At 36.1% G+C, this 16,635-nt stretch overlaps 1 protein-coding gene across 5 annotated transcripts in view; it reads left to right on the forward strand.

Annotated features, from left to right (window-relative positions):
* POC1B (POC1 centriolar protein B) overlaps positions 1 to 16,635 on the forward strand; it is a 45,566-nt gene that overhangs the window by 16,204 nt on the left and 12,727 nt on the right. For 3 of the 5 annotated variants that reach the window (XM_041474366.1, XM_041474367.1, XM_041474368.1), the window contains exon 10: positions 6,630 to 6,716. In XM_041474366.1, coding sequence (XP_041330300.1) covers positions 6,630 to 6,716 — 87 coding nt within the window. Of the gene's footprint in view, positions 1 to 6,629; positions 6,717 to 15,879; positions 16,067 to 16,635 lie in introns of those variants that run through there. The other 2 variants (XR_005955703.1, XM_041474369.1) reach the window with 2 other exon arrangements.

Below are 16,635 nucleotides of genomic sequence, written 5' to 3' on the forward strand. Positions count from 1 at the left end.
GTTATGTATAATACTTTTGAAGCAACCATAATTTATAAATCCTCATTAGGATTACTAGGCAAGCTGATGCTGGCAGGTTTATGCTGAAATTACTTTCATGCTTCTTCTGTGTCTATACATCTCATTCAAGCAAAACATAGTGATAGTCTGGTTTCTGAAATAACACTGCAAGTGTTGCAGTAGGTATCTGAATTTCCAATGAGCTTCACAATACTCATCAAAATATATCATTATAAGGATTACAAAGTGGTGATATTTCTGAAAGTCAAATAACTTGCTTATCACAAGCTGTCCCTTTTTCCAAGACCTTTAGTATTGTGAGTAGGTCTTGATACCTATCTAAAAGTCTTTCTAGGCTAGCAGTGTGTTTTACAGCACTATGTAGTCTGATTTCCTGATACTTCATTCTTGAGCTTCTTTACTGTCAAACTATCTACTGGCATCTATTGAAAGGGTTGGAAATTAGGGGATCAATGTGCAATGCCAAATGTTCTGCGTCAGTGTTAGGAAAAATCTTGTGTTTGTCAAATAGTCTGAAAGTTATGCTCAATAGGTAAACAGTGCTGTCCCTTCAATTAGGCCATTGTTTGTGCTGTATTTGTGAAGTCCCTGATAGAGCTGGCTGGCTTCTGCATGGCGATTACCTGTATTTTCTTCTCTTTTTTGATAGTGTCCAGGTTCCCTAATGTTGAAGAATTTACCCGAGATAAATCTAGGACAGCAATCAGAACTTTCTGATTACTGTAATAAGCTATCAGAGTACTACAGAAATTCACCATTGCCTGTTTGCCTACATAGAAAACATAGATACTGCTGCCATGGCATTTGTTTCCTGCTCAGAGTTTTAAAACATTGACATTTGGGGATATTGAGGGTTTTTTTGGGTGGGTGGGTGTGTTTGCAATATGAATACATGCAAATGAGTGGTATAGAGATTGAGAACATGTGCTGGAGGAAGAGAACTGTGACGAAATAAGATTTCTTCTATGCCTGGTACTATTGCCAACTCGGATATGAAGCTTTCTAATGCTTAGCATTTTGGTCAGAGCAGGATGACTGCATCCTGTTCTGACCAAAAGCTTCATAAATGAACAAGCTGCATAAACAAACTTCCGTGCTGGACTTTCATATTTGTTGTACAGTAAATGAATGAAGTTCAGTTTCCTGGTACCAGCCTTCAGTATAGTTGGTCAGTGCCAGAACAAACTCAATCACAGCATTTGCCAGCAGATTCAAGCCAGTCTTGCTGGAGCAACATTTTGTTTCAAGACCATTCAAATTGCACCCAGTTATAATATGTACTAAACAAACACAGTGGTTTTATAGCTGCAGGGGTCCATTGTCTTCAGGTTAACATTTCCAGATGTCTCTGGTGTTTACATGCCTGCTAGAGATGTGAATATACTCTAAACCAATTTTTCAAAAATTATTTTTCTTGTTCCTGGATAATTGAGAAGCTCTGGAAAAGCATTGAGGAGTTCAGGCTAAAGTTAAACTAAGGCTAGGAAACCTCATTATCAATACTGAAAAGTCTCATCAGGGAAAGTCAGTAGTTGAATGTCAAAAAAGTCTTTATTAGTTAGCTTTGACAGATTTAACTTGATTTTATGTCTGCATTTATTAATGGCTGCAGCATTTGTAGCAGCTGATAGGCTCCTGGGCTGCTCCGTAGTATGAAAGGGCTCTATGGCTTTGTTATAGCAAAGTTTTGGACTCTTTGTGTTATATTTCTGGTCTGATTTCAGGATTTTAATAAGTGTTGCTGTATTTAGTTTTCTATTAACATCATATTGTCACTAGAATATCTTTCTCTCAAGTAAACATCAAGTATGTTATAATTTTTAAGACAAAACAGTGTCTGGCAGTTTCAACAAAACTCATTATTGGAATATAATATGTTTTCATATTGTAAATTAAATAATATACTAATAGTGATTAGAATCACTTTTGCAGCTAATTTTTAGAATTAATGTAATAGCATAATAATTGAGATGGTGTTAAGGTGAAATCACATTTTGTCACTCCATTTGTCTTTTCTTGTTTTTATGGCTCCTCCTGTCTGTCTCAACTAAAATCTTGGGATTTTTGTTGTGTTGAGGAAGAATAGATCTCACCAACTGGAACAAAGCCATAATTTATACACACAAAACTGGTATCAGGTTACTACCAGCAGTAACATGCTTTAGTTAGCATGCACTAATTCTTAGGTAGGACTGTGCTTGAAATTTTTCAGTACTCCATCTTCTTAACTATTTCCTCTTGTAACTGAAAACAAGCATAATGTCTAGGCCCACTGTGCTGTACTCTGGAGAAGAAAAAAAAGAAAAAAGTGGTTTTGTCCTTTTTCAGTTAAAACATTTTATTTTCTTCACATGCCAACCTCTTTCTAAGCCAGATGAAATACAGATAATTCTAGCATTAGGCTGTTCCACTGCAATCCTACCCTCATTGTTCTATGGCTCATCATGTTTCCAGTATATAAGGGAAAAGAGAAATGGAATCACAGGCATGTCAAAGGGAGCTTCTAGATATCATATATTCTTCCTATCAATGGTACATTGGTTCAGCTGTGTCTGGTTAGGGGGGTCTTGAAGAGGTTTGGAGATTCCCCTATCTCTCTGTGTGATCTATTCCACAGCAGCATAGCAGTTGTAATGACAGTGTTTTCCTATCATCTCATCTGCACCTCAGATAACATACAGAACTGCTTCCTTTCTTATTTTCTTCCTTTCTCATCATATTTCTAGGTGACCATGGTAAGATAATTCATCTTAACTAAACAGAAGTAACAGTATTCTATGAGACTTGGTAACATATACAAGAGATACAGGCAGGCAGAGGAGGCAGTTTGGAGGTGGGATTTTTCAAAGTATCAGTCACTGTTAAGGTTTGCTACAATACAAGCCACTACAATGTCATCTAAATGCTTGAGATGTGTTGTAATACATTGCCTTGAGTTATGCTCAGCTGGTTTAGTCACCTCTACAACAGGACTGAAGAGGGATTGCCTTAGGATAAAATTAAAGGTGTTAGAATACAAAAAGTTCAACAGATGTACAGGCAAAACTCAAGAGGAAAGTAATTTGCCCCCTATTTTTAAGAATTCCTAATGTTTCAACCTTTCCTTTGTTTATTTATTTATTTATTTTTACTGCTTTTGGTTGACTATTGCTTCTCTATCCCTGCTTGTCTCAGTGTGGTGAAGTCCCTGTAGTTCCAGAATGATATTCTGGGTGAATAGTATACACAAAAATGGAGCTGGCTTAGAATTTATTCAGCTGGGATCAGAGGCACAGTTGCAATGTTTTCACACATCACCTGTTGGAAATGCTGTTTTGAATAAAGCAGCTGGCACAAAGGCACTAAGAATTGCAGGTATCATCTGGTGTTTTGTCTTCAGGATAGTGACAGAAAGATGAAGCTTGAGTGTATTTTGCTTTTTCTGATTACTTTTTCTTATTCATTCTTCAAAGCTATACATTGAACCAGTAAAATTTCAGATATCTTCCCTATTTTATTTTCTCTCTACCTACCTAATTTTGAGGCATAATTAACTTTTACAAGAAAATCATTAGTTGTGTCTTCTCCTCAGCCCAGTAGCCTGCATTTTAATGCATTGTTGAATTTCATGTTCTTGAGTTGTAAAATTTTATAATTGTTCTCCCACTGCACTTATCGATGTGATTCTTGAATATTCGAGTAAGTAGGGTTTTAATGCTTATAATAATTTTAATTTTTCAGAAAACTTGGAAATGTAAATAAATTATTTGTTCTCTAAAGGCGCCTATTTTTTTCTGTTGGTGACAGAGATAATCTTAGGTGATTACCAGCTCAAACACAGGTGTCTAGCAGTATGTCTAAATTTAGCTGAGATAAATCCCAGTTGGTGTCTCTGTTTGACATAAGGACCTTGTGGAGTTATTTGAAAATAATAGTTTAATCAGTTATGCAATTTTAGTGAAATATACTAAAAACTGCATTCCACTTGGTGAGAATTTATTTCTGAATTTGCCATGTTTGTATGTAATTAACCTTTCATGTGCTAAAGACTTCTTTAAAATAAATTAATTTCTTTTAAAACAGCTTTGAGGTTTGAACATATTAAGGTGCATAGAGTTTATCTCTTGTGCACAAAGAGCTTTTATTGATGTAATTTTCAGTGTATTTTCAGTTGTAAATATTTTCTCAGGTGAAGGAAATTCAAATATACACTAGGTGGCAGTAGAAAAAAGATTATATGGCTTGCTTGGTTTGAGGGCCCCAGTCTAGAACAAAGAACAGTGCTTAGTCAAATTGAAAGCTAATTTTCTCTTGTTGTGTTTGGGGAGACTATTTCACAAGTAGCTAAATCACTTTTCTAAGAAATGCTTTGTGAGTCATTTAAAACTTCCTCTTTTAATTTTATTAACTTTATTTTTCTAATTCACGAAAGATTCTATAGAAACCTTCCCTTCAAATATATTTTATTGTGCTATGGATCAAAATGTGATAATTGTAAATTGTATTATCATATTAGAAGATTATATTGAAAATATTTAGGTATCAGTTTACCAGGTAATTAAAGCAAGGCTTTGAAAGAGTGTTTTTGAAAACCTGTAATACGTGACAGTGCTCCCTACCTTGCATTTTAGTGTTCTGGTTTTTCTGTCTTGTTTCTTAAAGTTAAGTCTTTTCAAAGTCTTATTTTGAAGATTTCCCTTGGTAAGATTATTTTACAGCTAACCACATCACCTTGTCAGGAATTGTCAAGTAATTTGAAACTTTTACATTTAGCTTCATTCCCTTAACTTATTCATTTTTAGTGCAATATTAAACACTAATATTTGTATGAAGGACTTAGATACAGCCTTTATATTTTTGTGCATTTTAAACACCTTTTGGATGCTATTTCTGACTACTTGCTTAATAATTTAATATTTAATTATTGTAGTATGGCTGATGACAGTTCCTCCATCCCCAGTCAGTGTTTACAGTGGCCTCATCCTCCCCTTATCACTGGTAAAGCAATAAGCAGAAGTATACTCAGAGGAACTTTCATTCTAGCTCCAGGATGTGACACTTCTACAAAAAGAACTGCATGCTACAGCATGTTAGACAGAAGTAAAGGCAGTTTGTTTTATAAGAGAAGTGGATTAAAAGATAGAAAAATATTTTGTTTGTGACAGCAGTAGGGTGTTATAAGAACATTTTTCTAAACTTAATACCATGTATTTACTTACCAACCTGTATCAAGAATTTAACTCATTCTGCAATATTTCTATGTATGCAACAAAGAGATAGTATCTCAAAGAAGATGTTGTCCATTTTGTTGTCAAGTGTAAGAATCACTTTCACTTTGAATAATCAGGTAATATCTGTTTTTAAATGTTTCTTTACCTTCTAGCTTGCTAGGAAACTTTGTCCATCTTCTTCCACTTGTATTTACTGAGGGAGATCTTGCTTCTATTAATTTTAACCTAAATTTCTGCATCTAAGTTATGGAAATCTAAATAAACTGAATGAAAAGTCTTCAGGCAGTACAAGGTGTTGCTGCCCTCCTTCCCTGACTATTAATTCCAGATATAAATTGTATTCTAGCTACTTAACAAACACGTCTCTGACCTAAAGGTCTTTATACCAATGTATGGACATCAGAGATTGTTCCTTGTGGAAATAGCACTGAAGCAATTACTGAGTGAGCAGCTCTGGCTGAGCCAGAGTTTTGACAGTCTTCAGGTGAAATAGTAGGATCTTCTTCTTAAGAAGTCAAAATAAAATCACCCTTGTAGCTAAGTAACTTTCAGTGACTAAACTTAACCCTGTCACTAGGCAAGTGTGAGCTTTGAGGGTTCTGGGACTTTTTTTTAATCTTTGAATAAGGTGATTGGAATTAATACTGTCTCTGGATTACTGATGATATTGCATCAGACTTCTTGGTGATTTGAAAGCCATCAAGTCTTTCTGTAAATTTTGCCAGTTCATAAAATATTAAGAATAGTACTTCCATGCATCATTCTGAGAAGGCAAACATCTTAGGCTGTGATACACCTAGATAATATAGTGCTAGAGATAATATGCATACAGATTTTTATGGGGAGGTTATTCTCATCCTTAGGTGAAACCATAAGCTTTCTCAAATTTCATATTCTCTGATACTTTCTTAATGATTCACTTTCAGGAAAGGACATTAGCAAAATACTGCTAAAGTTATAGAATAACTCTTATAGCCAAAAATAAAATCAAGTAGTAACTGATATTTAGAGCAAAATTGCAGATACTGTGATGACATTTCTGTCATCTGTCATTCTATCTGATCAATCAGCCTCTGACGTTGTCCCAGTATAAAGCAGTTTTTCCTGTGGTATCAGGAGCAACATCTTTTGTCTTTGATCTGTTACCTTATTACAGACTTCAGTGTTACCTACTACCTATTTTCCTCAGAAGTACTTTCAAAATTATTTTGGCAATCAGAGTTGGTACAGAAGAAGTCAGCATATCGACAGTCTGTTAGTAATGGATGACTTAAGGAACTTGAATAGGGATTGGGAAACAATTGATCTGGGCTGCTGTGTGTGTTCTCACTTTTTATTTCACTCTTATTTCCTTTTCTCTGTTGGTGCTGAAATAACGATATAATTTATTTTCAACAGGTCAACCCTACCTTTGATGTGCCTGATATAGAAACACCTGACCCAGTTATCATCGATATTAGAACATCTTCACGTATCAGTACTCCTGTAAGTTGCTTTAAAAAAAAAAAAAAAAAAAAAGAGGTAAGGTATGGCTAACATGTTCTGGAAATGTGCTTTTACTGTCCATATGAATGAAATAGATTTTTTAGCAATTGTCGAGTGCTCAGAGCTCAATATCCTAAATTCTCAACTTAAACTTTGTCACACTTCCAAGTCTAACCAGAAGATGGTGTAATAGCAAAGCTTTCATTTTATAGCTGCAATTTTACCACTATACTAAGCACAAATTCTATTTATAAGCCCATGCTAAGTACATCTAAATATTACTGCTAAAATTCCTGGCTTATTCTCAAACACTTTTTGTAACTCTCCCTTTAATCTGCAAGTAATGGTAACACTAAAGAATCATTGTTTCACCGATACAATTTTAAAAGTGATGTTTTATTATTTCTCCTTTTAAGGCATTTAATAGTTCCTTAGCTGGAAAAAAAAAAAAAAAAGTAATACATTTGAAGACAGAGTGATAGGATTAGAGTCTGCTAGTGTTGGCTTTACATATGACATTGGTATGGCATGTGGGAGGAGAGGAAGGCAATGTTTTAGTGGCAGTTTCGTGGGAGGAGAAATGTGCTCTCCTGATATGAAATCTAAAAGACATGCTGTTCTAGAATTAGGTTAAAATGAGAAATTTTCTTTTAGCTCTGAATCTGTTCCTGTGAATGCACAAATTGTGTCTTGAGCAATTTTAGTTACCATAAAAAGTTTGTGTGGTTGAAGGGTTAATACTTGCAAATAGGCAGCAGGTGTGGTTTCTGCTGTTCTATTTTGTCATGAATGCTTTATGAAAGCTATGTTGTGAAGGTACTATGTAAAATTCTTTAAGATCATTTTTGAAGATCATGATGCACAGGTTGATGAGAAACCTTTGCTTCAAAACAAATAATCATATAACTTATATTTGAGAGGTGATAATATTATATATTTTAAGGTTTAGCTGTTGTCATGTTTTCATAATGGAAATGTGGTTCTTTGTAGACTTACAGGCATCTTTTTAGTAGGCTTCACAGACAGTGGATTGTGGTAGATATAATTTGACTGCCTATCACTTTTAAGTACTCTGTGTTCATTACTTACTCTGCCCATCACAGAGTTCAAATGTATGATTGCACTGTAATTCTTTATTACATACCTACAAATCACTTAGTCTCCATTAATTCTTTTGCTATGAAAGCAGCTTATAAAACTTTATACCCAGAACTCAGAGGAGTACATTGACCCAAGAAGTACGGCATTTTTTTGACTGCTCTCTGTCTGGCTTTACAATCTTCAATATAAAAATGTTACTTCAGAATTTAATCTTTTTGACTGTGTCAGTAATCACTATTTTTTTTTCACCCCCAGCATCTCAATCTACCAGTTATTATTGGTTCTCACCAATGTTGCATTTCAGCATTCCCCATCTGCCTCTTTTTCCATCTAGAAAAACATTTCTATAACCTTTTTACTTGGATTGTAGCATTAAGGGTAACTGTCCTGTTCAACACAAGTTAACCCTAACCCTTCCACTGTTCACACAAATTCAGGAATCATTTGCATGTTTTCTTTGCCACTAATATCTGTCTTCTCCCATAGTGAATAACATTCTCCAACTTTGCCAACCAATCTGACCCTCCCTACTTTCTAATGTCAGCTCATCCTTTAGTATCACCTTCCTGTCCAGCGTCTGTCTACCACATTACCAGCCTCTGTAATTTGTGGAATTATCACCTGTTTCTTAATCAGACCAGCCACCTAGACTCTTTGTGTCTTGTTTCTAGAGGGTTCTGGATCTCAGTAACTTGGACCTTTTTATCTGAAGCTTTCTCAGTTTCCCTAATGTATGGATACTCTGTCTAGTGGAGGCTTGATGTGTTCTTCATAAGAAACAAGGAGAAAAGGGCAGATGCTGCCTTTATTTCTATCACACCTTCACTGACAGATTTTCTCTTGTTCCAGTTTGTCCTCAATTGAATGATACTACTTTTGTGCATTATTTGTACTTTTTTTCTTAGTTCTTTTTCAGCTTGAGGTTGCCATCCTCTAATTCTAGTCTAATTCATCATCCTACCTCATACATATCTCTGATTCCAGCCCCAATGGGTTGTTCTTTTTCTACTGGTTATCAAAGACAATATCACTGTACATTTTTTTCCCCTGCAAACATTTCAAGACCCATTTTAAACCTGTTTATAGCTTTTTGGCACTGCTTCTACTGAAAGAACGCTGTTCTAATAACAAAAATTTTTGATCAGATTGTCAGGTTAATTTACATGTGTTGTATCTATACCTACTTATTCTTTTAAGGCTCTGCCTTAAGGAGTTCTTCTGCCCTTCTGACATGTGCAGAGAGAAAAATGCAGTCTGCATTTGGGTATCTGTATGTATTCTTGTTCAATGTGTTTATCACACATGTAACACAGAAGGATCTTAAGGGTTATTTACAAAACATATTGTCAAGTCCCTAGACCACTGGAAGTAGCTGATCAACATGTGTACTTCAGTTTTCTGCTGAAGGAGAGAGATACTTGAGACAGTGATCCACAAAAACGCGAGTCTTTAAATACAGCCTTTCTCTGGGGTGAGTAACAGCACTGAAACTTCTGTAGGATCTCTGGTGAGTTTCTTAAAGCTCCCTGAAATGCCTTCAGGAAGATTGAAAGTCTATGCAAAATCTTGTAATGTTTCATTGAATAATTACCAAAATTCCTGACAGTAGGTGGTCAAAAACTTCTATAGGTCTTAGTCTAATCCAGGAGAAAGGACAGTAGGAGAAAGTGCTCTTCTTATTGAGAGTCTTTTCTTCAGCTTGAATTGTGTGTTCTCCTACTCCTTTATGGGAAATATATTATTACTGCCCCTGAGATGGTTTGTGACAAAGCAAAAAGGTTTTTTCTTTTCCTTCCTTCTTTGAAGATTTGTTAATGAAAGTGGTATAGTATTGGTTGAGAGGGATGTCTGGAGTCATTTCATCTAACCTTCCCCTTAAAGCAAGGCCAGCTTGGAACAGGTTCTTATAAGCCTTGTCCAGTTCATTTGTTAATAATGTGTAAGGATAGAGATTCCACCACCTTTCTGGGCAGCTTGCTTTAATGTTTGGTTGACAAAAATATTTTTTTTCATAATATGTAACTAGAATATCATATGTTCCAACATATCTGTTGCCTTCAATTCACAGTGGTCCTCTAATTTGTGTGTGTCTGTCTTCTTTCTATCTACCCATTAGATATCTGAGATGGCAGCAAGATCTCCCTGTACCTTTTCTTCCAGAGAACAAACCTGCTTCTCTGCCTTTTCTCGATATCATGTTCCAGCCCCTTTGTTATTTTGTTCACTCTCGACTTGCTCCAGGATGTCAGTGTCTATCTGGGACCAAGAAGCCCAAAAGTGGACACACTACTCTAGATAATTATGGTGCAGCAAAGTATCACCATCATCTGTTCTTGACAACTGTCTGCCTAGAGAAGATTTCAAAAACAAATATTTAAAAATATAACAATCGATTCTTTATTGTGAATTTAAAATATATATTTAGATATTTTCTTAACAGTTCATTTATTTTGAGCTGTAGCTGTCTAAGAAAATACTAGTATTATCTCTTCCTCCTACTTCTCCTCTTTTCAAGGAATTTTAATTTCTTGCTTCATCAAAACCAACAATCCATCACAGCTTCCAGACTTAAAATGGCTGCTTTTATGTTTTGGTTTTCTTAAATTTAGTTGTATTTCCTTGCTTCAGAGTTTAAGCTAAGACAGGCAGATATGAATGTTCTTACAGGGATTTTGCTAAAAACACATTATTAAACTGCCTGAATTGTAAACATCTTATCTTTTCAGCTTCTTTTCTAGCTTAGTACTAAGGTCAGTTGTTTTGAACATGGTGAATGAAAAATCTTTTTTCATCTAAAGTTCATACTGATGCAACTTTTTTTGTAAACTCAGTGAAGGGAGTATGATCCTTGTGTCAGTGGAAAAATTTCAGTGAAATCTTCAGTATGGAGTTGCTTTCTTTTGAACTACAATTACAAAGCCATTAAGAATTCCTGTGTATTATTATGGTTAGGAAATAGCTTTGGATTTGATGATTCATTTATTCAGTTCTCCTGTGTATTATTGAAAGCACTGTAGAAATTAGCTGTGAATGCCTAACAAACTGGTACTTGTGTAATGTCCTGACTTTTTCAATGATAAGAGTTCTCATATGTTGCAGTTACTAGAAATTAGGTGTGTTCTAGCCTTTTGTGCTCTGAAAATATTCACTAAATTGGGGTCAAATCTGGGGGCTGGGGGTGGTGCTTCTTTCTCCTTTCTATTTCATTGAAGACTCGGAAAGCATTAATGCCTCTCTCCCACTCCTGCTCCATGTGTCAAGCAACTTAACATTGCCTTTGTTTTCTGAACTATTGAAAAGGAAAAATTGGAAGTTTTGTTTCTCTTTGGGACTACTTTCTGTTTCATCCTTCAGTTTTAGTTTTAGTCATGAGAGAGGTTGGGCCTTTTCAATTCTGCAAGGCAATACACTGGTAACCTCCGGTCCCTGATAAGCTGTTAGAAACAAGGGAAAGTTGATGGTGTCTCTGTACTTTTTACTAACAGAAGCAGGAAATCACTGTAGAGGCTCTCTAATGTTTCATCCCCTGACCTTGCTCATGTAAACAGGATTTGGAGGAAGCAAAGCAATGTACTGTAATCTGGAAGTCAGAATGTCTGTGCTAGCTGGGAGATGTTTGCTGTTCTTTCTCTTCCAGTGCCATTTAACACTAAAACCAAGACATTCTTATTGTTCATTTACAGTACAACTCCTGCAAAGTTAAGACTTGGTTAATTACTGAGTAAGGAAAGATAAGGATTGTTTCTGTTTGGAGCAAAAAGAACATATTAAGTTTTAAAATAGAAAGTTTGTGTACTGCATTTGTAGTAGGTGTCTTGAGGCAAAAAGTAGAAGTATCTGTACTCTCAATTTGTTCAGTACACATCGCTTTCGCAGTTAGTGTTTCAGGGTTTAGGTGTTTTTGATACGCTTTTCTCTGCCTTTGTTTTGAATTTTAAAAAAGCACCAAAAAACCAACAAAGCTCCACAATCAAAAAACACCCCATGTATTTGGAAAGACAGCAAAGATGAATGAAAAATTTGCATGTATTCCTCCATTTCAGCATACATGATGGCTTAGTCAACTCTTCTTCCTCATGGAAAGTTGCTTGGAAAAGCTCTTGCAGTAATGTCTCTTCCTTGTTCCTTAACATAACTCCAGAATCCAGTAGGAGAGGATGACAATAGAAATTGTATCTTAAAAACTAATTTTTAAGACACTTCATGTTTTCCTTAACATGCAACTTCAAATTTATTCTGATTTGCATCCTTTCCTAGCTTCAGCCTTACAAGAAATAAACACCAACTGTCTTCAGTGAGGTTAAGGGGAGGGTAAAAGGAAGAAAGGAAGTAATGGCAATTTTATGCATAGATCATCTCCTCTGGGGCCTAAGTCCAATTCAGAAGGGAACAGCTGGTAGAACAAAACTCATATGTCACTTCATTGTGCAGAGTAGTTACCTTTGCTGTTTTTTATAGATCATTTGAAAGCACAACAAACAGCTTTCTGTAGTTCATGGATATCAACTTTCCCAAATGTTCTCAGACAAAAACTCTGATCAGTACATGGTATGCATACATTTTTCTACACCAAAGAAAAGTTCCAGCAGTATTCCCTTTGAAACAAAGACTGGAATCACTGCCCCACTTGTGTTCCTTGTCCAAAACTCAGTTGCCAATTAGACTGAGCTCTGCACTGGGGAGTGATTCCACGGGTAAAAGGGCTTTGATAAGAATTGACAGTTCCCAGCCTCTTCCATCACCTTACCTTCTTTGTTCCCAGACAGGGAAATAAGAAAGGCCGCTCCCTGAATAGCTATGAACTTTTTTTGTTTACTGCCATTCTTCTGATTACCAGTAAATGCTTATTTGAATTGTCAACTCCCTGAACTCCCAATGACAAACAGAATTCAATTAAGAAATAGTGTGAAGAGATCCTGTGTCTCCAAAGTTTTGAGCTAAAGTCATCTGCACCTTTTTCATAGATGAGCATACCAAAAAACTCTCGAACAGGCTCTGAATGGCTCATGCCGTTATACAAACACAGAATAAATACTGTAAATTCAGAGGAAGTCTGAAGTGTTCAATGCAGCAGAATAAAAATAAGAATTGTGCTTTTGTGTCTTTGCAAATGAATCCCCCTCTGTCCAGTCTTGCTTTTAGACAGGCAATTTTTGGTGTCATCTTGGCTTATAGTACACTTTAAACAGACCTTTCTACTCTTTGCATGCTAGGCAGGTAGAATGTTTGGGGCTGGTGCAAGACAATAGGCTGCCTTCTCCCCAAAACTCTGCAGCTAAACATGTTCAGCTGCTTTCAGAGAAAGAATGTCTCCCATTCCCCCCAAAGGCTATTCCTAATCCATTTGGAATGAGCATGAAGCAGTAGAGACAGCTTTTTCTCTTGCCCAGCTAAGAGCCTTCTAAAGAAGCTATGGTGTATATGAACAAAATGACTCATCACAAATGCAGAAAAGATGAAGTGTTTTGCATATTGAACAGTGAATTTCTAAACTTGCATTTTGAGCTGCTGTAGATGTCTAGGCATGTTTAAAAAGATTTGTGTGCATAACCTTAAAATTAGTATGCTTTGATACCACTAGCATCAAATAAAGCTTAAGGATCAAATGCTTAAAGGTGAACCCAACACATGTCATAAAAGAGGAATATGATCCAAATGATCCTTGCATTTTGTGGTGATGCTATTCTAACACAGCATGTAACTGCTGGTTTACAAGGAGAGAACAGGAAGTATGTTGTGCCTCTACATAATTAAGTAATAATACGTGTCCTGATGTTCCTTAATGATCTTGATTATATTCTCTGAGTTAGCTGGAGAGAAAGTCAGGTTTTTATTGGAGACTGAGTTCTCAATTTTGGCGCTAGAGAGTGCAATATAATACTTCCTATCCTATTTTTAGCCTGCTTTCCTGAGGAAATGTACTTTATGAGATTGTACTGTTTATTTGTCTGTCACTGTTCTGTCTCCCTAATAATTTTATAATAAAATAATTGGTGGATTGTTTTTTTTAATGAAATTTGGAAATAAGCAATTAGAATAAGGAAACATATTAGTGCTATCACTTAAGAAAAAGTCAGTGGATGTGATAGTGGAATAGGCATGAAGTAGCTACTGGTGACCCACCCTGTAACAGTGTCTCAACACATATGGAGGGAGCTTGAGTTCCTATAGAACAGGAAGCCCAGGAGAGGGACCTAACAAGAAAAAATTGTGCACATGCACACATAAATATTTTAAAGAAGACAGGCCTTTTAAAACTGGCAAAATTTTACTTTGTGTAGGGCCTTTCTCAGGGCAGCTGTGTTTCAGGAATGTTTTTCAAGTTGATCCATGTGTGTATATTGTTTCTTTAGCACATTTGCACATTTCTGGGAACTGGAGGGATGGAAGTTCCAGGTATTATTTCTCTCTCAGTTTCCTGAGATACTGTACATGTACGCTGTGACCTTGTCTGCTCAAGCAGTGTTTTCCTCTGCTTTGACTGGAAATCTAAGCTGTAGTCACAGTTCTCACAGCTGATTCTGCGGCATGCAGAAAATGCCCGACAGCTATCAGCCCACACATCCAATAACAACTGGTTCCTTCCTCTTCCTGGGGAAGAGTAACATCCTCTGAGAAGAAGTGTCCCCTGAGGAATGCAGGAACAGCAGCAAGCCTTTCACACAGGAAATTACTGCTATAGCACTTGTAGAAAAGTGTTTCTGTCACTTGGATTGTCAGTCTGTAATGAGCTTCCTGCTGACCTAGATGATGATTTACTACTGATCTAAATGCCATTTGTGAGTCATTTAGCTTCATGGAAGTTAATGAAGTTATCATTCAGTGGTTCTGTTACCCTGCAAGCACCTAGTTTAACTTTTTTTATGCAGTAGTACAAATAAAGTTTTCAACTTATTATTCACAGGACTTTAATAATTCTGAGATTGCATTCCCTTGCTTTTTACTCCCACAAAATGTGCAAAGTTTAGCTCATAATGTGCATTTCTTAGAGAAGGCTGCAAGATTTTGTGTAAGTTGCATAATAAAACTGAGCTACAGATCAAATATGTCAGAAAACAAGATTGTAAAACTAAAATACTGCCCTTGAATTACACTTTGTTCAAATACAACTGGAGTATGAATTTAGCACAGCATGCTTGCAACTGTGTGGTAGAAACTTGACTGAAATTTATATATAATTTATTTATATGTAAAACCCCTATGTTATTCAAAATTGTTAAAGCAAGTTTGTTATAAAAGCAAACACTTGAATACTGCTTCAAAATTTTATTTTTTTTCCTAAATGACAGTGCTTAAACAAGTGCTAGCAAATTCTATTTATCACTTAGATTAGAGTGATATCTAAACCCAGAGGATGCTTTCTGACTAAAAGCTTGTTTGAGTGTTTTCCAAATATATGAGTTGTTCCAATGCAACACATCTCTCCTTGAAGCCATGCTGCATTACTGTCAAGTTTGCAGTAAGAGATGTAGTTACTTGCTTAATGTGAGATAATGGACACACTGAGTCACATCCAAAGATTACATAGATTGCTTAAAACAAGTCTGAAAAAAATTAGGCTTTTCAAATAAAATTCAGCAACTAAGGAAAAAAGATTTTCTTCAGCAGATAGGTGTTTGATGTAGAAAAACATCTTGGCTTGTGTCTTGCACCAAAACAGTGTGGGGGTTAGAAATTAGGTAGAGCAATGCTAAAGGATGATTTCACAGTAATTTCAACTTAATGACTGTTTTTATCTGGTTAATTTCATCCATGTCAATTCCCTGATCTGTTCAGCTGTCCAAACACTAATAGGAGCACGAAGGAAATGATGAGAAAAAATGATTTAGAGATGAAGGAGTAGATCAGAGCTGGCTGTAACCTAACTGTATCGACTGATGTCTGTGGAGTTATGTATCCAGCGTGATTGTGCTGTAATACAAACAGGTGTGTTACATGCATGCAACAGCTGAATATTTTTCTTAAGTTGCAGTGGAAAAAAATAGGAGAAATGGAGATGGTAGTAATGGTTTCCTTTTGTTCAGGAAGTACATATGTTGGATTCAATTATTTTTTTTTTCAGACTGAGAGGATTCAGATTTCTTCTGTCTGCATGGCTGTAATGTAAACAGAGACTGAGACTGAATGGGGGCAGCTCCATCCTTTTTGCTTGAATTTGAAGCATTGTAAAGTAAAACCTGAGAGTATATGAAATCAGAGGAAAGCAAGTGAGAAACAGTCTATGGTTAGTAATTCTGGAAGAGGAACACTGGATTCTGTTGTATTTTTCAATAAAAAATATTTGGGGGAAAAAATGAGTAGCTCTGTGGGTGACACCATCAGTGGAGGACTCATTACTGCTCTGAAGAGTTGGCTGGTTGGGTTTGGGCTTGTTCTTTTTTTCTCTGTATCCCCTGACATGTGGCACTCTGGTTGTAGCAGTTGGGGTTGGTTGAAGGAGGGAGGTGGGGAGGGGAGAGATGCTGTCCTCTGGCATGTTCTTACTGCATGGGTATTTCCTGTGCACCAAAGTGTGAGTTCCACTCTGCATGTTAGAGCCTGAAGTGAAGGCATTGCAGTGCAACTCTGAGTTAAATATTGCAGTGTTTTTATTGTAAAGGAAGACTGCTTACTTGCATCAGAGATTTGGAAGAATTGTTTCATCCTTAAGCTGTTCTTAGATTAACCAGTATCAAGTGTTCCTCAAGGAAAAGGTTACTCTTCCAGGATGTTCCCTTGTTCCTTATGTCTCTTAGGAGAGGAATTCCATGTCCATACTTCCAGTTTTCGCTAGTGTAGTAAAATAGTACAATACTATTTGCTTAGCAGATTGAGTTAG

Source organism: Pyrgilauda ruficollis, unplaced genomic scaffold, assembly GCF_017590135.1.
Source record: "Pyrgilauda ruficollis isolate IOZ18807 unplaced genomic scaffold, ASM1759013v1 scaffold32, whole genome shotgun sequence".
Classification (NCBI taxonomy): domain Eukaryota; kingdom Metazoa; phylum Chordata; class Aves; order Passeriformes; family Passeridae; genus Pyrgilauda; species Pyrgilauda ruficollis.